At 36.2% G+C, this 24,611-nt stretch overlaps 1 protein-coding gene across 11 annotated transcripts in view; it reads right to left on the bottom strand.

Moving 5' to 3' along the window:
• CNOT6L (CCR4-NOT transcription complex subunit 6 like) overlaps positions 1–24,611 on the bottom strand; it is a 90,929-nt gene that overhangs the window by 7,792 nt on the left and 58,526 nt on the right. For 8 of the 11 annotated variants that reach the window (XM_036412884.2, XM_045571477.1, XM_045571453.1 and 5 more), the window contains 5 exons: positions 22,919–23,076; positions 19,110–19,306; positions 8,971–9,122; positions 4,151–4,381; positions 3,780–3,982 (listed from right to left, as the gene is read on the bottom strand). In XM_036412884.2, the coding sequence (XP_036268777.1) occupies positions 3,780–3,982; positions 4,151–4,381; positions 8,971–9,122; positions 19,110–19,306; positions 22,919–23,076 (941 nt within the window). The remainder of the gene's footprint in view (positions 1–3,779; positions 3,983–4,150; positions 4,382–8,970; positions 9,123–19,109; positions 19,307–22,918; positions 23,077–24,611) is intronic. The other 3 variants (XM_036412873.2, XM_036412902.2, XM_036412894.2) reach the window with 3 other exon arrangements.

Here is a 24,611-nt window from a genome sequence, read left to right as displayed (position 1 = left end):
TTTCAGGTTTGCTAATCCTAGTTCAGCTTTCCCTATTTGTCATACCTACAAAATACTGCATGCAGTTAATTACTCTAATTTGTTCTTTAGTTTAGAATACTCATTTTCACAATTCCTGATATACTCTAAATTCTGGATTCCTTCCTGCCTAACAATACCTTTGCAAAAAATATTTAGCAAGGACCATATATATATATATTACTAGAAGCCCAGTGCACGAATTCATGCACAGGTAGGATCCAGCTGGCCTGGGGGAGGGGCAGCAGGCAGTTGGCTGACCAGCCCTGCCCCCAATCAGGGAGGGGGGGGGGGCAATTGGGGGCAGAGCCAGATGGAGGAGGGGCCACAGGCAGTTGGCCATCAGCCCTGACCCTGGTTGAATTCCTAGTAGAACTTTCAGTTGAAGGAACAATTTTCATATTAGCCTTTTATTATATAGGATTAGCAGTATTTCTCAGTCTGTCTGATCAGTAAGTTTCAAAACTACTGTGCTCTTCACTTCCTAGCTCTTTCTATGAAGCCAGCATTACCCTAATTCCAAAACCAGATAAAGACACCACAAAGAAAGAGAATTACAGGCCAATATGCTTGATGACCAACAGATGCTAAAATCCTCAACAAAATTCTAGCAAATCGGATCCAGCATTACATTAGAAAGATCATATGCCATGACCAAGTGGGATTTATTCTGGGGATGCATGGATGGTACAATATCTGCAAATCAATAAATGTGATACATCACATAAACAAATTGAAAGACAAAAATCACATAATCATATCAATCAACGCAGAAAAAACATTTAATAAAATCCAATACCCTTTCTTGATAATAACTCTCAGCAAAGTGAGAATTGAGGGATCATACCTGAATACAATAAAAGTTTTATATGATAAACCTATAGCCAACATTTTACCTAATGGGGAAAAACTAAAATCATTTCCCTTAAGAACAGGAACAAGACAGGGATGCCTACTTCCACCACTCCTGTTCGACAGTGCTGGAAGCGCTATCCATAGCTATCAGAGACAAGAATAAAAGGTATCCAAGTTGGAAAAGAAGAAGTAAAACTGTCATTATTCGAATATGACATGACATTGTACATAGAAAATCCCAGACTCCATAAAAAAACTACTAGACTTAATAAATGAATTTGGCAATGAGGCAGGATACAAAATTAACACACAGAAATCTATGGCTTTTTTATATGCCAACAATGAACTCAAAGAAAGAGAAACTAAAAAAACAATCCCATTTACCACTGCACCAAGAAATGAAAGATACCTAGGAATAAACTTAACTAAGGAGGTAAAAAACCTGTACTTGGAAAACTGCAGGACATCGAAAAAAGAGATGGAGGAAGACATAAACAAATGGAAGAACATACCATGTTCGTGGCTTGGTAGATTCAACATCATTAAAATATCCACACTACTCAAAGTAATTTATAGATTCAATGCAATCCCCATTAAATACCAACTGCATATTTCACAGACCTAGAACACACTCTCCAAAAATTCATTTGGAAATAAAAAAAAGACCTTGAATAGCTGCAGCAATCCTGAGAAAGAACAACAAAGTAGGAGGGATCTCAATACCAGATTTCAAGCAGTATTATAAAGCCATTGTTCTCAAAACTACCTGGTACTGGCACAAGAATAGATATATAGACTAATGGAACAGAACAGAGAACCCAGAAATAAACTCAAGCTATTATGCTCAATTAATATTTGACAAAGGAGCAAGAGCATACAATGGAGTCAAGACAGTCTCTTCAATAAATGGTGTTGGGAAAATTGTTCAGATACATGCAAAAAAAAAAAAAAAAAAAAAAAGAAGCTAGATCACCAACTTATACCATACACAAAAATAAACTCAAAATGGTTAAAGAACTTAAATGTAAGAACTGGAAAACCATAAAAATCTTAGAAGAAGTCATAGGCAGCAAAATATTTATCAGACATATTCGTAGCAATATCTTTACTAATAACAGCTTTTAGCGCAATGGAAACTAAGGAGAAAATAAACAAATGGGACTATATCAAAATAAAAAACTTCTGCACAGCAAAAGAAACCATCAACAAAACAACAAGAAAGCCCTTTGCATGGGAGAACATATCAGTATTTGCCTATGCTATCCCACAAAATTTACAGGAAACTTATACAATCACAATCTAACAAAAGGAAAAAAAACAATCCAATCAAAAAATGGGCAAAGGACCTAAGTAGACACTTTTCTAAGGAGGACATACAGAAGGCCAAAAGACATATGAAAACATGCTCAAAGTCACTAATCATCAGAGAGATGAAAACTAAAAGGACAATGAGGTAATTTCTAACACCTATTAAAATGGCTATTACAAAAAATCGACAAACGACAAATGCTGGTGAGGATGCAGAGAAAAAGGAACTCTTTTTACACTGCTGGTGGGAATGCAGACCAGTGCAGCCACTGTGGAGAACAGTATGGAGTTTCCTTCAAAAGTTAAAAATGGAACTCCCATTTGACCCAGTAATCCCACTTCTAGGATTATATCCCAAGAAACCAGAAACATCAATCAGAAAGTATATATATATACCCTTATGTTCATAGCAGCACAATTTACCATAGCTATGATTTGGAAACAGCCTAATTGTCTATTAGCAGATGAATGGATTAAAAATGTGTAGTACATCTAACAATGGAATACTATGCTGCTATAAAAAAGAAAAAACTTTCACCATTTGCAACACCCTGGATGGACCTGGAGAGTATTGTGCTAAGCCAGTGGTCGGCAAACTCACTAGTCAACAGAGCCAAGTATCAACAGTACAATGACTGAAATTTCTTTTGAGAGCCAAAAACTGACTTCTGGGCATGGGCCATGAAGTTTCAATCGCGCTGTACATGCACGTCCGCATGATATATTTTGTGGAGAAGCTACTACATTCACATATGGCTCAAGAGCTGCAGTTTGTCAACCACTGTGCTAAGCAAAATAAGCCAGTCGGAGAAAGATAAACATCACATGATCTCACTCATATGTGGGATATAATGATCAACATAAATTGATGAACAAAAATAGATTCAGAGACAAGGTAATACTGAACAGACCGTCCAACCTCAGAGAGAAGACAGTGGAGGGGGAGGGGGTTAGAGATTAACCAAAGGACTCGTATGCATGCATATGAGCATAACCAATAAATAGAGAAACTAAGGTGGCGGTGTGGGCTTGTCCTGGGGTGTTGGAGTGGCTGGGAGGAATTACTTATTTACAAATATTATAAATAATGAGTTTCAGCTAATATTTTATATGGCATCACAGTGAAAGAGGATACTTTATCCCCCAAAAAATAAAGAAAAAGAAATATATAATAAAAAGTACTAATAAAATTTTGAGAGAATACTATATAAATTCACTCATGGTGAATTTAGCTATATCAGATTGCATATAATTTGGGTCATTACTGAAAGTTAGGGATGGTATGAACAGGTGAAATTTAACTGTATTAATAAACATAAGTGCTTCCAGTGCCTGGCACATAATAAACATTTTAGTAGTTTTTTCTGTTATCAAATGTTATTTGAAATTTGAACAAATAAGGATTTAAAAAGAATTCTCCAGTTAAGAATAACAATCACAAAACCTAACAAACCTCTTTTACATTAGGTGCATACTCAACCAAGACATTCTGAGAATCTAAAAATTCCTGAAGATTATGCAATTAAGCACAATATAAACCTTTCTTGCCATGTTTATATTTAAAATAACTTTTATAGCAGCCCAGAGCAACCACTCACTTTGAAATCAAAGGTGTAATTGGTATAAGGCATCAAGTTATTTTCATAAGCGCTCTTCAATTGGAAGCCATGTGTGATTCTCCCTTCTGAGCTTCCATTCTTCCCATTGCAGCTGAAGTTCATAAGACACTCATTGTACCTTAGTTCCTTGAAGTCTTTATGGTTGTCAGCTACTCCTCCGTTGCTTAAATATTCCACAACACCTAGTAAAGAAACAATATCATTTACCCCATGTCCCATCCACAGGATTCTTACTGATACACTCCCTAATTTAGAAGAGAAATTCTCTACTCACAAATTAAATGCTAGCTGGCCTTTCAAGTAGAAGTGAAAGCAAAACTGAAAGCAATAGGAAATGATGCTATAAATACCTGAATCTGGCAATGAGTTCAGATCTGCACATAGCACCAGCGGGATGGAATTAGGATCTGCTGTTGGGCTGCCAGGCCTACTAGAGGCTTTCTCCAGAATGTTTTTAACCTCTGAGACAAACATCATGGTCTGGATGAGTTTCACATCAGAATACTCTGGGTCCCAATGCATGTGGGCATTTGCCACTATAAGCAGCTGTTTGTCTGCAGCATGAATAGGCTTCATACCTAAATTTAAACATTAGAAAAAGGAAGATAAAGTTATGCTTTATGTATCAAAAAGGCAGAATCTTAAGGTTCTCTCCCCAAATCCATAGCTACTTCTTTACTCTTTTTCATGAATTTATATCTTCCCCTTTATCTCATAAAGTAGTTCTCATAAGCTACAGTACTGACTTTCTAGTAATCACAACATAGAAATTACTTTTCTAGATCAGGGTTGACAAACTGCAGCTCATGGGCTAAAAATGGCCCACCACCTGTTTTTGTACAGCCTGTATAAGCAAAGACTGCTTTTACTTTATAAAAGAGTTCTAAAAAAGAAAAAAATTTTTTTTAAAGACTGCACTAGAGACCATGTGGCCCCCAGGACCTAAAATACTATCTATCTGGAACTCTATAGAATGTTTTCTAACTCCTGCTCTATATGCCTAAATTAGAAATTATACCATGATATAACTAACCAATATTTGATTATAATACCTTGATTTGCCAACTTCTTCGTGTAAAGAAGCACTTTAAATATCTCTATCATTTAAATATCAATATAACCTAGTGAGACAGGTTTTCAGTTATTTGAGTTATCTAAACCTTAATTTAAATTCTTTTTGCTATTCACCTTACATTTTTTTTTTTTTTTTTTTTAGCACATCAGTGATAGGTCAGCAGTAAAAAAGCAGTAACATTATACTAACCTATACAAAATAAAATGAGAAAGTGAATTTTCTACCAAAACAAATTCATACCATATGCCCAAATAAGATAATTTTAAAAATTAAAATCAATAGTGTGTTCTCAAGGTCTGGACATGGGTTTTCTACCCAACTTTATTACTAACTAGAGGCCCGGTGCATGAATTCATGCACTAGTGGAGTCCCTTGGCCTGGCCTGTGGGATGGGGCCAGAACTGTCTCTCTGACATTCCCTGAGGGGTCCTGAATTGCAAGAGGGCACAGGTCAGGCCGAGGGACCCTACTGGTACATGATCAGGGCCGAGGAAAGACACAGGAGGTTGGCCAGCTGGGGTGGGGGGACCGAGGGAGGGCTTCAGGGCATGTCTGGCCAATCTTGCTCAGTCCTGATAGATCAGACCCCAGCAGTAGGCTCACCTACTGATTGAAGCATCTTCCTCCTGATGGTCAGTACACGTCATAGCAACTGGTTGACTGGTTGACTGTCTGCCCCCTGGTGGTCAGTGCACATCATAGTGAGCAGTTGAACAGCCTTAGCATATCATTAGCATATTATGCTTTGATTGGTTGAATGGCCGACTGGATGACTGCACACTTAGCATATTAGGCTTTTATTATATAGGATTATTTTGTGTAGTCATGGGCTACTTTTTGGTTACTTTGCTTGAACAATGAAGGTGTTCAACTAGAAAATCTGTTATTCTTTTTTTCCTTAAAGGTCTGTTCTTTAATTTTGTCAAAATATTAACATAGTACTTTCATCAAAATGGCAGACAGAATAATATATTAAAAATTGTGAAAATTAAACTTAACCTGTAAGACATAAAACTCAATATATATGGTATGATGCAATTTAAATAAAATTGTATACATATATCTTACATGTTAGTGATGTGTAAAGAAATAAAGAGTTACTCCTACAGAGTATGAATAAGGGACTTTTATATACTTTTATACTGCTGGAAAATTAGTGAACACATAAAATCAATGTTTCCATTGAAATTTCTATAAAAATGTCTCTCCAATTTTTATATTGGGCAAAACAAAAAACAAAACAAAAACAACACAACCCTGTAGGAAAAGACAACTTTCTATGTCTACTATTTTTGTTGTTTCCTTCCATCTTACTAAGCTATAATTATCTTTGATGTTGTGTAAATAAGTAATTAAAGTATGTGTTATATGTGACAGAAATACAATGGAACCTTGGTTCTCGAACTTAATTCATTCTGGAAGGCTGTTCAAGAAATTATTTGTTAAAAAAACTGAATTTTTCCCATTAGATATAATGTGAATTGAATTAGTCCATTTCAGACCCCTAAATGACTCCCTGTTTTAACCTTTTTAAATTACCTGTGTACTTTCACACCATTAGCAATATCAACAGTCTTGATGGCCTTTTTATGTTTTAATATTGTGCTAACTGTCTATTTTACCACTGCATACTCAGTAGCCAGACAAGACACGCAAATGAACACCTATATCATACTTTGCAATTATTTCTTTTTGAAGCTCTCTCATTGTTCTCACATTGTCCCCTTTCACTTTGCTGCTATCACTAACCTTCTTATGACCATGAACTTACTGTACGTATTTAGTAATAATAAGCAGCAACAAAAGCAAAAAACCATGAAAATATTCACAGCACAATTTCCTGAGATATTAAAAACGTGAGGTTTAGTGGTAAACTGATTCATACTCATGCATTCTCTCCTTTGTCACCTGAGAGACCCATGACTGTCATACAGATATCACCATGAAAGGGTTATCCAATGGAGAACCATGGTTTGTTTGACAACTGAGACATTTTTTCCATGAAACACTTGGTTGAGAACCTAACTATTTTAGATGGGAGACATTAAAGAATGGAGGTTTGACTGTTGTCATTTTTAAAGCAATTTGATCATAAGATAAAGCCTGCAGCTGAAGTTCTCTAAGCTCTCTTTTTTTCTAGAAGTTATAAAGTGTCACTTTTGGCTGTAGATGAAATATATGTTAAATATTAAAAACTTGCCCCTTCAAAGGGGTCATAAGCACCTTCTATAATATTTAAATCTTCTTCTAGGAGTACAAGAGTGACATAGATCAGAATGTGAAACTGTCCACTGTATAATTTATAGTTAAATTGTAAGAAAAGTAATACTCCAAAGGATATTCAATTTTCACATTACCCACACCACCCCCCAAAATGTACCAAATCTCTGAGAAGAATGAGACTAAATAGGATATAAAAGTATGTAAAAGTGGAGAGGCTAAAAAAGAAAATTTTAAATATCCTAACAAAGTCCGATTATCTTTGATGATGGATAAACTGATTAATGGCAAAAAAAAAAAAAAAAAAAAAAAAAAAAAAGTCTGACAGATATGCATGGTCTGAATAATTCAAGTAACATTCAAGACAAAAATATTTTCTTCTACAGTTAGCAAGTACAAAAAATCCTCCTATATAATAAAGAGGTAATATGCAAATTGACCATCACTCCAACACACAAGATGGCTGCCCCCATGTGATCAAAGATGCTACCCCCATGTGGTCACAAGATGGCAACCACAAGATGGCCAGCAGGGGGGTGGGGGGCAGTTGTAGGCGATCAGGCCAACAGGGGAGGGACCAGGCCTGCAAGGGAGGGCAGTTGGGGCAATAAGGCCTGCAGGGAGGGCAGTTAGGGGTGACTGGGCCAGCAGAGAAGGGCAGTTGGGGGCAACCAGGCCTGCAGAGGAGAACAGTTAGGGGTGACCAAGCTGGCAGGGGAGGGCAGTTAGGGAAAATCAGGCTGGCAGGGGAGCAGTTAGGCATTGATCAAGCTGGCAGACGAATGATTAGGGGATGATCAGGCTGGCAGGCAGTAGCATTTAGGGAAAATCAGGCAGGCAGGCAAGCAGTTGGGAGCCAGCAGGCCTGTATTGTGAGAGGAATCCCAGATTGGAGAGGGTGCAGGCTGCGCTGAGGGACACACACACACACACACACACACACACACACACACACACACACGTGCGCACACGCACACACGCATATATTAATTTTGTGCACCAGGCCTCTAGCATATAAATAAAAGCCCTTGTGTACTCTTATAGATTCTTCTTACTCTTGCCTTTAGTTAAATAAACAATGAAATGCTCAAAGGCTGTCAGTAGAAAGCAGAGGGAGATGGAGGTCTGGATATGCAAAGTACATGAGTTTCTGACTTTAATAAAAGCTATAAAAAAATATAAAATACAAAAGCAGCAGGTAGATTAAAGATCCAGCCTTTACCCTGACAATAACTGAGAGATAACAGAAATATTAGAGAAAATGTGTCAAGTACTTAACCTTAAAGACAAAAGATTTTATTCTCAAGAAGGTAAAAATATGACTAAGAAGGTAACCAACTCATCAGAATATCCAAATTCAGCCTATCTAAACATTTCCTATTTCAAATAATTTGGAATTAATGGCATATTAAAGACTCCCATTTTTAAAGATTGCCTTAGTATCCTAAGAAATATATGGTGCTTTACACAATGAGTGCTATTTTCCTGCCAATCTCTCTCAACTTTCCACAAAAGACAAGAAAACAACTATGCAATAAATAGCAAGATTTTCTGCACTTGTCTGAGATAGAAAAACTTGGGATGGTGTTTATTTTTAGTAAGAATATTTTATTTTACTTCCTTATTATTTTTTTAAAATATATTTTATTGATTTTGTACAGAGAGGAAGGGAGAGAGATAGAGTTAGAAGCATTGATGAGAGAGAGTCATCGATCAGCTGCCTCTTGCACACCCCCTACTGGGGATATGCCCGCAATCAAGGTACATGCCCTTGACTGGAATCGAACCCGGGACCTTTCAGTCCCCAAGCCAATGCTCTATCCATTGAGCCAAACCGGTTTCGGTTGTAGTAAGAATATTTTAAACTGTACTCACCTGCTCCAAATAATTCTTTGTGGACCTCTAATACCACAGCAACACCAATATTATCTTTTGTCATCACTCTGTTCAGCATAGCTTCGGATCCATCTGAATTAGCCATTGCCACTTGATTAAATTCCACTGTATGCTTTTGCACCAATGTAAATCTACAAGGTACAATACATTATTATTATATTATGTACTTGGACTGCCATGGTAAGAGAGCACAAGATACAGGCACTATGCACTGTCTCTCTAATCAAGCAAGGGGCCATGTAATACAGGTCTGGCCAATGAGTTGTAAGAAGTCCGATTACTCACCATAAAAACTGTTTTGGAAGCACCACCACATAATGGCATGTTAATCCCTTTGTCCCTTTATACCTTTGTCCATGTGGTGAGGAGCAGGAGCACAAAAGCCCAATCATTATGGATGGGAAAGCTGCTAAGTCAGTTCTGCACTGCCATTTCTGACTTCTTGTGTAAGAAAATTACCCTTCCCCCATTTCTTTAAGCTGCTATTGGAATTTTCTGGTATTTAAAGGTGAACAGAAACTTCACTAAATCAGCAAGTTAATAGGAAAGGAACAGAGTAAAATCTACCTAACCTTTTTTTGCAGTTTTATTCTTAGCACTTCAAGAGATCTGTCAACAAGATGCAGTGACACACCTTTATCTCAGCTAAGGAGAAGCCTATTTTTCCATCTGGCTTTTACTAGAAATCTGGAATTAATGTACAGAAGTGTTCAGAGAAACAGAGTCTACCAATAGCCTAAGAAATAATTATCCATATTCTATCTATACTACTTTAACAATACTACTTTATACTTTCCCCCGTATACACAACCAAATGTAGTCCACTCTGCTTCTATTTTTCTGTCTAACAGATTTCCATACAGGTGATATGTTGACAGATATGTTGACACATCTATTAGATGTGTGTGTGTTTTTTTGTGTGTGTTTGTGTGTGTGTGTGTGTGTGTGTGTGTGTGTTTAAATAAGACATACTGGTTTATACTTACTTTATACTCATCAAATCTTGGTAATATGTAAAATCTTAAAACTTCAATTCATTTTATTATTCCTGTTCTGTAGCAAGTACACAAAGACTATAAGTATTATGCCTAAGGCTATTGTATTTAAATCTAAGAATTCTCCTGTACATTTACTCTTTTAAAAAAATCTTATTTCACTGATGGTCATATGGAAATAAGATAAAATATAATGAAGATTAATATGACAAAAACAAACAAAAGAGACTTCACCATTCTTATATGATTTGAGAAAAATTATTAGTTTGAATGTTTCTAAAATCAGAAGAGCATGTCCAAAACAGTCCTTCAAACAGAACAAAGAAATAACTCAATATATTACTATCTTGTGATATGGAAGCAATTTTATGGGGTGTGATATGATTAAATTAATGCTGGAGAGAGGACAGTGTATACCAACAATGAGCAAGCAAAATAATACTGTATAATTTCGCTTACATGTGGAATCCAAACAAACTCAGACACAGAGAACAAAATGATGATTGCCAGAGAGGATAGAGGTTGGGTTGGGTAGAAAAGGGAAAGGGAAATAAGAAGTACAAATTTCCAACTATAAGTCACAGGAATGTAAGGCACAGCATAGGCAATATAGTCAATAATATTGTAATACAAAAGTTAACTATGACGCATATCCCAGCACTCTTAAAACTAAACCAAATAGAAGTTTTTATTGTATATTCAGTACTATAAAATGCTATAAAATGTGTTCTTGGGTTCCTTTAAGTAATCATGGAGTGACAGAAAATAATGTACTAGAAAAGAAAAGATTAGAGACTGAATAAATGGGGAAGATAAGTAGATGTATACCATACTACCTATATTTATACAACTCTTAACCACTGAAAGCACTTTCACTTTCTTGATCATTGTAGCCCAAAAAGAAGCCTTTAAAGTTAGGTGGAATCATTATAAAAGGGTATCCCAAAAAATGTAAACACATTTTTTTTTTCCTGATAGCTCAATTGATGTTTCTTTCTTTTCAGATTTAACTCATTGGGAGTTAATAATTATTCAAAGTGTATATACCTATTTTGGGAGATACCCTGTATTATCCCTAATTGAGAGGTCAAAAAACTGTGGTACAAAGCAATAATTTTATGTTCAAGATTAAGTTAATGGTAAAATTAACATTAGAAACCAAAAATCACAATCTGGTTTTGTTTTTTTTTAACTTACATAGACAAATTCTAACTTCAATCACCACCAAAAGCAGAGGAAATTAATAACTGAGAAACTAGTGAGACAGGGATCATCACAACAGATCATTTTGGGATGATATAAGTATAACCTCTGAATGCCCTCTTTTCAAGCACAAAACTACCTATACTAATGTAGGAAAGAAAAGCAAAGACCTGGCCTTACTTGGTACCTCTGATACTGAAAGCAAGTTAGACAGCAGAGGCAATACAGCAAGGACTAAGTAAGCACCATGACCGAGTAGTTCCCAATCCTACTGGAAGAGACTGCCTTTTCAGTGTCCTAAAACTGCTGTTCTCATCTTTCCCTCTCTCTTTTATTTTAAACAAAGCAGGATCAGATCAGACTGCTAACCTCAGGGACAGTAAGAAATCCACCTAGGATTTCTGCAAATTGAGTATCTGGATAAAAGATCTCGTTTCTACTAAATGATAAGTCTATAGGACAAATCTTATATAGATACCAAAGGCCCAGTGCACAAAATTCGTGCATGGGTAGGGTCCCTAGGCCTGGCAGGTGATCAGGGCCAATTGTGGCCTTCTGGCTGCCAGCCAGGGCCTTCCTTTGTTCCGTGCTGCCCCCTAGTGGTCAGCACAGTCATAGTAAGTGAGCGAGCAATCAAACTCCTGGCCTCCCAGTCAAATTCCCAAGGGGATACTTTCCATATTAGCTTTTTAGATATATACTGGAGGCCCAGTGTAGCTCAATTCCACTTGCCTCAACTGGCCGCCATGCCCATTGCTATTTGTAGCTTGTGCCCTGCACTCTGCTGCTCATAGCTCTCCACTGCTTGTAGCCCTCTGCCACTTGTAGCTTGCTGCCCTGCCCTCCACCTGCTGCAAGAGCCATTGCTCTCGGGCAGGGGAAAGGAGAAGGGACCGAGAGTTGCTCAATGCACCTCCTGGTGACCGGTCAATATGGTGTTAAGGTGTTACAGCCACAGGCCTTTATAATATAGATAAAAGATATAAAAGCCTAAGCAACTCTTAAGACCAAATGACCAGCTGACCAGTTGTTATGATGCGCACTCACCACCAGGGGGCAGACGCTCAACACAACACAGAAGCTGCACCCTGGTAGTCAGTGAGTTCCCACAGCCAACCTCCTGTGACCTCCTGTGGTTCCTCCCCCCAAACCATCCAGCCAGGCAGCCAGCCAAGGGACCCCACCCATACACAAATTCATGCACCAGGTATCTAATCTACAATAACAATGCCTCTATACATACACATACACACAAATACATATGTGTGTATAGACACACCAGTGCACGCACACACACACACACACGTTATAAAACACTTTAGACTGAAGATGATACTTATTGAGGTAAAGGACAAAGCAAAAGCATGCTACCAATCCAAACTTATTTTCTGGTATTTCTATGCATCTACCAATAAAACAAAAACAGAACATGTTTATAATAATGACTGATAAGTACTACCAAATCTTTAACTTCTGAATCCCCAAAGATTAAATTAATCCAGAATGAATATGATTAAAGGAATATTTTATTGTATCCTAATTCCCTGAATATTGTTAATCTGTGCCCTAGCTTTCGCTAGGCTATATTCCTACCCTGTCATCACAAAGGATGAGTTTTTTCTTCTAGCACTTTGCTAAAATAGTAATTATATAGTTCCTATTTATTGTTACTGATTCTGTACCACTATTTTTAAAGAAGGGGGGGAAACTGTCATCAGTGAAGATTAAGAATTATCAAGTACTCTGGTTTTAGAAGAATGAGACTTTGAGAATGAGTACAAAGAGAAAATCCCTCTACATCTCCTTTTCTGACTGTTAGATTTGTTAACTATATAAAAAAATTATCTTACAAATTAATATACAAATGAGGGGGGTTAGAGAACAACCAAAGGACTTGTATGGATGCATATTAGCATAACCAATAGACACAGATACTTGGGCAGTGGGGGCTTGCCCAGTTGGAAAAGGCTGGGCTGGGGAGGGGGGGGGGGATATTAATTGAGGGGAAAAGGAGACATGTGTAAAACTTTAGACAATATAAATAAATAGACAGATAGATAAATGTTTGTTGAATGATCACACACACACACATACACACACACACACACACATAAAGAAATAAGCCCAGAATTATCTTTTCTTTGCACAGTATTCTCTCTCCAATCCAAAGAATAGAATAAAGGCAGGGTAGCACACTTTGTATTGAATTCCAAATAATATAGTTTTAGCTAATATGACATCAACAAGTATTTGGTACTGTTTAAAAGAGGTAAAATGTAATAATGTATCATACCCCTAGTCTTTATCTCTTGCTAGATTTATGTTACTATGTAGGCAAAAAGAGTTGAGAAAGGAAAGAAATCCAAATAATGCATCTTAGTGTTTCCTATATATTTCTTTTTTAAAAAAATATATTTTATTGATTCTGTACAGAGAGGAAGTGAGAGAGATAGTTAGAAACATCGATGAGAGAGAGTCATTGATCAGTTGCCTCTTGCACACCCCCTACTGGGGATATGCCCGCAACCAAGGTACATGCCCTTGACCGGAATCGAACCCGGGTCCCTTCAGTCCCCAAGCCGATGCTCTATCCATTGAGCCAAACCGGTCTCAGCGTTTCCTATATATTTCATCTCTCAACTAATTCACAATATTTTTAAAAATTCTAGCATCAGCCGGGACCGGTTTGGCTCAGTGGATAGAGCGTCGGCCTGCGGGCTGAAAGGTCCCGGGTTAGATTCCGGTCAAGGGCATGTACCTTGGTTGCGGGCACATCCCCAGTAGGGGGTGTGCAAGAGGCAGCTGATCGATGATTCTCTCTCATCGATGTTTCTGGCTCTCTATCCCTCTCTCTTCCTCTCTGTGAAAAATCAATAAAATATATTTTTAAAAAATTCTAGCATCAATTTTCAAATACTTAATTGTTTCCAAGTTTCCTAGATAGCAGATATAATTGTTAGTTCAAAATCTTAACTACCTATAGTACTATTAAATTACCAAGGCATTTAAAATTTTCTCTTAAAACCATGAAGGGAATAGTAAAAATTCTTTGTATCATCTTCCTTCAGGAAGAAATAGAAAATATAAGAAAAGAGCTTTATATTAGACTAGTGGCCCAGTGCATGAAATTCATGCGTGGTTGGGGGGGTGTCCCTGAGCCTGGCCTGCACCTTCTCCAATCTGGGACCCCTTGGGGGATGTCCGACTGCCAGTTTATGTCACAATCCGGACCACTGGTTCCTAACTGCTCACTGCCTGCTGGCCTGAACTCCTCTAATCACTCTGCCTGTGGGCCTGCTTGCCCCCAACTGCTCCCCCCACTGGCCTGCTTGGCCCCAACTGGAGCCCCTCTGCTGGCCTGATCTCGCCCCCAACTCCCCTCCTTGCTGGCCTGATCATCCCCAACTGCTCCCCCCCACTAGCCTACTCACCCCCAACTGTCCCCCTTGCTGGCCTGATTGCCCTCAAATGCCCTCCCCTCCTGGCTTGATTGCCCCTAACCACCTCTGCCTTCACCCCGCCACCATGGCTTTGTCCGAAAGGACTTCTGGAAGATCTTCCAGTCTAATTAGCATATTATCTTTTTATTACTAGTATACATATCTCAATTTTATCAGTACTTTTAAAATATATTATGGTATTTCAAGTAAATTTGTGTAGAAATGTAAGTAATAAATATCAAACTCAAGGCTATTTTTCCAATTGAAGCAACTGTATACGAAGTACAAGTAATATTGGAAGGTCATATAAGAAACGTAAATATTCCATTTAGTATGGTGATTAAAAGCACTTACTATGAAGCCAGACTACTTTCAGTGCCTTGTTTTCCTCATCTATAAAATTGAGAAAATACTATTAAGAAAGAATATATGCACCCCTATGTTCATATTAAGTGTTATTTATAATAGCTAAGGTCCAGAAACAGCCCAAGTACCAATCAGTAGATGTCTGGATAAAAAAGTCGTGGTACATTTATACAATGGAATACTCTGCAGCAGTAAAAAAGAAGGATCTCTTACCCTTTGAGACAGTATGAGGGACCTGAAGAGTAATATGCTAAGTGAAGTAAGCCAGTCAGAGAGAGACAAGTATCACATTATCTCCCTCATATGTAGAATTGAGTAAACAAAATAAACTGACAAATAAAATAGATACAGAGACATGAAAGATTGCAACAGATTGACAAATGTCAGACTGAAGGTGGAAGGAGCAGAAAGAGATCAACCAAATTATTTATATGCATAAGCCATGGACACTGATAATAGGGTGGTGAGGGCCTGGGGAGGGGAGGAGCAGACCAACAGGGGAAAAGAGGAGCACATTTATAAAAGTTTTTTAACAATAATAATAAACTTTCAAAAATATTTTTATTCTTTAAAGTATTACATAAGTCCACCGAAACCGGTTTGGCTCAGTGGATAGAGCGTCGGCTTGTGGACTGAATGGTCCCAGGTTCGATTCCAGTCAAGGATATGTACCTTGGTTGTGGGCATATCCCCAGTAGGAAATGTGCAGGAGGCAGCTGATCGATGATTCTCTTTCATTGATGTTTCTAACTCTCTATCCCTCTCTCTTCCTCTCTAATAAATCAATAAAATATATATTTTTAAAAAGTATTACATAAGTCTCCTTTTTCTCCCCGTTGACCTCTCCCTGGATGTTCCCCACCCCCTACCACATGCCCTCACCTCCATTGGCTATGCTCATATGCATGCATTCAAGTCCTTTGGTTGATCTTACCACCCATTTCCTCTGCCTTCCCTCTTAGGTTGGATGATCTGTTCGATGCTTTTATGACTCTGGTTCTGTTTTTGTCCAACAATTTAGGTTGTTCATTAAATTTGCAAATGAGTGAGATGGTGTGATATTTATCTTTTTCCGACTGGCTTGTTTCACTCAGCATAATGCTCTCCCATACTGTTGCAATTGGTAAGAGTTCCTTCTTTTTTTACAGCAGTGTAGTATTTCATTGTGTAGATGTACCACAGTTTTTTAATCCACTCATCTGCTGGTGGGCACTTAGGCTGTTTCCAAATCTTAGCTGTTGTAAACCGTGCTGCTATGAACATAGGGGTGCATATACCCTTTCTGATTGATGTTTCTGATTTCTTGGGATATATTCCTAGAAGTGGGATTACTGGGTCAAATGGGAATTCCATTTTTAATTTTTTGAGGAAACTCCATACTGTTTTGCACAGTGGATGAACCAGCAGTGCTTTGAGGATTTCTTTTTCTCTACATCTTCGCCAGCACTTGTCATTTGTTGATTTGTAGATGATAACCATTCTGACAAGTATGAGATGGTACTCATAACTTTTTAAAAATAGGGAACTACAAAATAACATTATCCCCCCTATTACCCTCTCAGCCCCCACAACTCATGCCCTCACCCCTCTGTTGTCTGTATCCATTGGTTAGACTTATATGCATGCATACAAGTCCTGTAGTTGATCTCTCCTCCTTACCCTCACCCTCCCCTATCTTCTCTCTGAGGTTTGACAGTCTGATTGATGCTTCTCTGTATCACATATGTAATACCTTAATCAATAAAGAAAAAAAATTTTAAATGGGGAACTACCTTTATTCCTACCTCTGAGGGTTTATTTAAAAATTAAATAAGATAATCCATATTAATAAAAGGCTTAAAATGTAAACATTTTAAAAGTAATTACTGTTTTAAAATTTGTTTTAAAATAACCACCTAACCTGGCTGGCTGGTGTGGATCAGTGGTTGAGTGCTAACCCATGAACCAAGAGGTCACTGGTTTGATTCCCAGTCAGGACACATCCCTAGGTTGTGGGCTCAATCCCCAGTAAGGGGTATACAAGAGGCAACCAATTGAAGATATTTCTCACTCATCAATGTTTCTATCTCTCTATCCCTCTCTCTTCCTCTCTCTCTAAAAATCAATAAAACATATTATAAGTAAAAATCACCTAAAAGAATTTCATATATTCTGACCTCAAATATTATAGGGCTGTGTACTGATTATTAACTAAAATGAGAATACCTCTATTAAAAATTCACAGAAAAGATTGGAAAATAGATTCAAATTAATGAAAAGTATTATAGGCGAAATATCTTTCAAATTCACTTAATTCATTTATTTAAGTTAACATTCTGGTAATATGCCTATATTAATAAAAAACATTTAACCAACTTTGTTATAATAGGTATTAAACAGGAATATAGTCATAAGCATGTAAATACTTATTGTTTAAGTAGATTCTCTAATATAGCAAACCTAAATTATCATCCATGAGATTCAATCTCTATCAGACTTCACATTTTCAGTCTTCTATTGATGGTCCTTTCCATTTTTCCACTTTAAAATTGGCAGCCTTTATGAGGCAAAAATATTGTCTTTTCCTCCAGATGATAACCAAAGAATCTGCCTCTAACCATATAGTTACTCAACCAACACTCAAGAGACACTTTCTGACCATGTTACAGCTCCTCACCCTCAAGAAGGAAATACAATTCTAAATCAAATGCACACAACATAATAAACCCAGTAATAGAGAAATACTAATATTACAAAGGACTAAGAAAAAGGAAAATATAATAAAAATATGTCCAGGATACTTAAGTTTCAAAGGAACTACCCATTCATTATCTCATTTAATTATTTTAACTATCTCTGAAGCAAGCATGAATATGGTTTTCCAGATTAAACTCAAGAATATTAAAGCACAGAGGCTTCTCCAAGATCATTTATGTATTTTAATAAAGACTCCTTATATTATCATTATAACTATACAGTAATCAGCTATATTAACAGCCCCCCCCCAAAAAAAAACCATGAGTGATGTTTTCTTTATGTCCAATAATGATTACTTTCCACTATCCTGTCCTAATTAATTCTTTAACTCCCCAACTCCATAAGCTGTGCTTCTGCCTTGCCTTATCTTAATGCATATTTTTTCTGCTATATATATATATATATATATATATATATATATATACACACACACACACACACACACACACACACACACCTGGCATATATATATGTGTGTGTATATATATAATCTAATGTATGTAAATATATATGTGTGTGTGTATATATCTGGCATATATATATACATATAATCTATATATACACACATATATATAAATATATATATATATATATATTTGTGATTTTTTAAAATTGTTATTGTAAATTTTTTTTGTTAATCTTTACCTGAAAATATTTTTTCCATTTATATTTTTAAGAGAGTGGAAGAGAGAGGGAAAGACAGACAGAAACATCAATGTGAGAGAAACACATTAACTGGTTGCCTCCAGCATGAGCTCAAACCAAAGCCCTGGCTGAGGAGGAACCTACAACCGAGGTACATGCCCTTGACCAGAATCAAACCTGGGACCCTTCAGTCGCAGGCTGACGCTCTATCCACTGAGCCAAACCGGCCAGAGCTATTGTGATTTTCTTACATGCTTACCTTTTCCTACTAGAGTAGAGCTCTGAGTCTGCTTAGTAACTGTGACTACCATAGTACTTGTCACAAAACAAATGTTCAGTAATCGTTTAGTGAATAACTGATTAAATAAATGTATAAATGGTAACTTAAAAAAATGATGAAAATGTTTATAAAATGAATGATTCTGAAAAAGACCACATATTTTTTGAAAAATCACAGAAGGAAATAAAAACTTATTTCTAATCTTAAAAGCTAATTACTTTAAATCTAATTACTTTTTTTACACCAAAACTAATATTTTACTTCATGAAAATATAATTGGAAACATGATTATAACACTATATTCAAGTATATTAATTTACTTAAAGTTTAATTTTTATATCACTTGCTTTCTAGCCTTTTATTTATTTTATAGGGTCAAACCAAAAACAATTAAAAATGTGCAGTAATTAAAGGAGTAAGTTTACACTATTATGTTTTCTTTCCTTAACTCACTTTTCTGTTTTGAAGAATACTGCACAACCGTCCACATGCTTTCTCTCCTGCTCAGACATGATTTTGGCACGTGACTTTGGAGAAAAAAATCCATCATATCCACGCTCCTTTAATGCTGGCAGAAAGAGAGTGAAGTATTGCTCTGTTTCCACTTCCTGAGATGAAAGAAAAGTTATCATCAACATGACAGGAAAACTCTGATAAAGATATAAAAATGTTCAGCATTATGAGTAAGATGAGACGAAGTTAAAATAATTCACATAACAAATATTATCTACCTTACCTTACTCCTAACAGCTGCCATTTCAAAATGGCAGCTTTTTAAACCTTTAGAAAGAACCAAATGTTATATGATTTTTTGCATGCTCACACAACCAATGGGTCCCAAGCCTCTTGACTCCCAATACAGAGTTCATCCCACTATTTTTCACTTCCTCACAACTGGTGATTAAACAAAGAAAGTTAATCATATAGATTAAGTGGTAGGAAAGAATAAATTTTATATATAAAAAAGTAATTAAAAAAACTTTTTTAAAAAGCTTTCTCATCTGTGGTAAAAGGCATTGAATATCTGAGAGTAAGAAGCTTAAGTTCTATCAACAAAAATTGTTCTTTAAGGAATTTTTTGGTACCTGATTCTAATGGTCTCTGTTAATTTAGTAATTATTGGGTTAAATTATTTTATTTTTTATCCACAAAATATTTTGAACAAATCCTTCCAAATGAAAAAATCAAGTCTGAAGATAATGATTTATGAGAGATAATGCTCATAACAACATAATTTTATAACATGCCTAAATGTCCAACAGTAGGGAAAATGATAAATCAGTATTTATTCATGTAAATAATTCTGAATAATTATAGTAATATAAAGTGCATTAAGAGCAATAAATAAAAAAAGAAAATATGTCAATTAAGTATGATAATCTTTATTTTTAAAATATATCTACAAATAAATAAGTGAATTAAAAATGTATACAAGAAACACTTCAGAAGTTTTAACACAGCAACTATCTTTGGGATATGAGATTACGTGTTTTCTTCCATCATTCTTTATATTTTTTCAGCATTTTCAACTTCTCTAGAATTAACACTTTATAAAGTATTACTTTAAAAAAAACGAAGTGTTTTGGCATATAGTTGTGTATGACCTACATTTGAAAAATTAATTCTTATTAATATATTCAGCCATGTCTATTCCCCAGAGCAGATCTCAGAATGGTTTCAATTTTTTAAATTTTTGTTTCTGATAATATAACATTTCTTGCTGTAAAACATTTTTAAACTAAATTTATTAGGGTGACACTGATATGAAAACTTTTTATTATGGTATTTTTATCCTTCAAACTAAACTTTACATAGAAGAATGTGAGGCTATTTTTACTACATATACAAAATGGAGACAAGTAATCATAATAATAATAATAATAAGACATTCTGTTTGCCTACTCCTACCCCAAAATCTGACAGTTCTCAGTGACGAGAAGAAAATGTAATTTTTGAAGATATTTATTTCTTATTATTCCCCAGGAAGTCATATAAACCATGGACAACATAATAATTTCTTCTCAGGCTATCCTGAAAAGAAGGTGTGAAACTATAATATTTAACATTTTAAGATACACTTAAAATACTTAATATGCTTTGAAAGCTGCTAAAAAATTTTTACTGAAATTTATCTAAAAACTTTCTTGGCTATTCATTAGCTACATATTGAAAAAAAGCAATAAAATGTATATTTCAATGGAAAGGTACTTCTCCAGTTAAATTTACTATACTAAAGTGTTATAAAACAGAAGAATCTAAAATTCAGAGGTTGTGTTTAAATAAGACAAAATTGTATGATTGATGGTAAAATATTTTTTGCTGTTGTTAATACTTATCTGAGGATATTTTTTCCACTGATTTTTAGAGAGAGTGGAAGGGAAGGAGGGAGAGGGAGAGAGAGTGAGAGAAACTTTGATGTGAGGGAGCACACTGGTCAGTTGCCTCCCTCTTGTGCCCCCATGGGGACAGGGATCCTGCAACCCAAGTATATGCCCTGACCAGGAATCAAACCCATGCCCCCTTGGTCCTCAGGCCAATGCTCTAACCACTTAGCAAAATCATCCAGGGCTATAATACAATATTTTTAAATATTTAAAATGTTTATTATCAAGGAACAATAGTAGGCAAGCAATTTTCTTTTAAAATTAAAAGTCAATTTATATTCCTAAAAGATAATCTTCTGCAGTTTTCTCTTTTGGCAATACCAATAATTTATAGATGAGATAATTGTTAACATGAATAATGCAAGAGATAATTTTCACTTAAGATAGAAAATAAGTATAAATGGATGGCTATATTTAGTAAAATATTAGGTCTAGTAATAATTAATGTCGTTTTCTAATACTTTTTTAAATCGAATTTATTTAAACAATACAACAAAATTTAATCAACAATATAGTTGCCGTTGTTTTCTACTACTTGTGCCCAACGCTCAGGAAGCATTTTAATCCCTCTGTCGTAAAATTCTTGTGATTTTGATGCAAAAAATTCGGTCAATACATTTTTGAGGCGTTCTTCATTATTAAATTTTTTTCCAAGAAGAAAGTTTTGCAAAGAACGAAACAAATGGTAATCGGAAGGGGCAATATCAGGAGAATATGCAGGTTGAGGGAGAACTTCCCATTCCAACTGGCACAGTTTTTCAGCAGTGATTCTTGCAGTATGCGGTCGTGCGTTATCGTGGTAAAGAATTACGCCCTTCCGATTAATCAGCGCGGGTTCTTTTTCTCTTAAAGCTTGGGCTAACCTTTCCAATTGGACACTATACACTGCACTTGTAATGGTTTGGTTAGATGGTAAAAGTTCATAATGAAGAATTCCTTTAAAATTCCACCAAACACACAACATCACTTTTTTCGCATGCAAGTCAGGTTTTGGCGTGGGCTGCGGAGCCTCATTTTTGTCCAACCATTGAGGCCGCCTTTTCAAATTAACATACAGCACCCATTCTTCATCTCCGGTAACAATTTGCTCTAAAAACGGCAAACGGTTTTGACGAGAGAGGAGCCAACTGCAAATTGTGACTCTTTGATTACGGTTGTTGTCGGTCAACTCATGAGGAACCCATTTTCCAAACTTTCGGACTTTGCCAAGTGCACGCAATTGATTGGAAATTGTTTTTTGTGAACAATTTAAAGTTGTCGCAAGCTCTTGTTGGGTAATTTGAGGATTTTGCACCAAAAGAGCTTGAAGAGCTTCTTGATCAAAATTGGACACACGGCCTCGACCACTCTTGTCATCTAACGAAAAATTTCCCTCGCGAAATTTCTCAAACCAACATTGGCATTTTCTGGCGTTAACTGCATCTTGACCAAGAGCACTACAGATGGTTTTTGCAGCCTCACTTGCTTTTCTTCCTAATTGGAACTCGTAAAGCATACAGTGCCGAATATGCTCTTCATCCGCCATCTTCTTAGCCCTAGTTTTGCAACAAAAACCAAACCAAACACAAACTTTTTCAAGCAAAACTTGTTAATTGCACTTCACACGTTCTGTAGATACCACGTGTTTGAAGGTTATGTCAATACAAGTCAATGCCAAGCAAGATTTTAAACGCATGTTTAAAAACGACATTAATTATTACTAGACCCGATAGTTTCACTGTGGAAATGTCTTAGGTTCTTTTTAAAATTGTCCATTTTCTTTAAGGACAGAAAACAATTCCCTTTGAGTTTTACTCTGAAAACAGGATCTCTCCCAGAAGAGCTTTCATTTTTAAGTTCACCTTTACCTTAAAGACAATTCAATTTCTATTGTGTTACCTGAAGACTAATGATATCTGCGTCACAGTTAACAATTTCTTCCATAATTCCCTTTTTCCTGTATTCCCAGTTTAATGCCCAGGATGGGCAATAGCCATATAGCTGCCGGGTGGCGTATTTATCACATAACACATTGTAACACATAACCGTGAATGATGCTAAGAAGTGAGAGAGAAAAAAATAGACAAAAGGGAGAAAGTTAGGCAACTTTTTCTAAAGTAATGTGCACAAGCACACAGGGCATTCAAACACACTCAAAATATCATCATTATGAAATGCCTTGGGCAAGAACACATTAAATAGTATCTACTAAAGCTTCTTTGAAGTCCATCACACCAAAGCAACTTTACTAGAATTAGACTAACAGTTCATATTTGAAATTTTTAGAAAATTTATTTTAATACAAATTAAAATTTTAAATTATAGAACGATTTTTGCACATAATTTGTTGAGTAAAGCTTCTCTATATAAATGAAACAAAGGTAAATTTTAGTTTTGTTATCATTAAAAGGCTCTAATTCCATTTATTTTTATAAAATATCTATACTTAATACTTCAGTGGACCTCTTACTGCTCTCACTGCTCTGAGCCAGAAGAATATGCACTAACAAAGTTTAGTTATAAGAGAATCCTTTTTGCCAAGTGAAATGTTCACTGCTGAAATTAAATTCTCATTTTAGAATGCTCTTGAACTATGAAAGGACTGTGAGCAAACTAATAGCTGAGGGAACATGGTTTTTATAATGAAATTAGAAACTCAAAAGTGTGCTCTAAGGAAAAGGCATCAGCTATTCTAGAAATGCAGAATTTTTAGTTCCATGAAAACTTATTGAATCAGAACCTGCAATTTAACAAAATGTTCAGGTACTTCATATGACATGCACAGTTTGAAAAGCCCTGATTTTTACCAGTAATTCTCTATCCTGGCTGCCCATTAGAATCAGTCTGAAGAGCTTTAAAAACAAACAGCTGATGCCCATGGCCCTACTCCAAACAAATTAAGTCTGTTTATTAGGGTCAGGGTATTTATATTTATAAAAAGTATTCCAGGTGATTAGTATGGGCAGACACGGTTGAGAATCACATCCTATATAATAAAAGGCTAGTATGCAAATCGACCAAACGGCAGAACGACTGGTCACTAAGATGTGCGCTGACCACCAGGGGGAAGACACTCAATGCAGGAGCTGCCTGCTGGTGCTCAGTGCACTCCCACAGGGGGAGCACCACTCAGCCAAAAGCCGGGCATGGCTGGTGAGCGCAGCAGGGTGGCAGGAGAGGCTTCACAGCCGAGCTAAGGACACCTCAGCGGACATTCCCCCACGTGGTCCCGGACTGCGAGAGGGCACAGGCCAGGCTAACGGACCCCCATCCCCAGAGTACATGAATTTTGTGCACTGGGCCTCCAGTATTTAAATAAAAGGTAAGAAACCCAAGTAATAAAGTAACACTTGATTGAAATTGGTTCAGATTCACATGATGGTAAAAGAATTAAGAGAAACTTAATTTCAATGCTCCCCTGGGGATCTCCATTGGTGGCAATTTTATATACTGCTACCTTTTTCATTATTTGGTAATTACTCTTATGATGTTTAATGTTTATAATTTTTTTGGCTATAAATCACACTTAAACATCATTCATTATTATACACATCTCCCTATGTACCAAAAGTAAAAGGCATTTTTAATTTCT

The sequence above is a fragment of the Pipistrellus kuhlii genome, unplaced genomic scaffold (assembly GCF_014108245.1).
Source record: "Pipistrellus kuhlii isolate mPipKuh1 unplaced genomic scaffold, mPipKuh1.p scaffold_m20_p_1, whole genome shotgun sequence".
Taxonomy (NCBI): Eukaryota; Metazoa; Chordata; class Mammalia; order Chiroptera; family Vespertilionidae; genus Pipistrellus; species Pipistrellus kuhlii.
The sequence above is the reverse complement of the archived record's forward strand: the minus strand, read 5'-3'. Positions and strand labels throughout refer to the sequence as shown.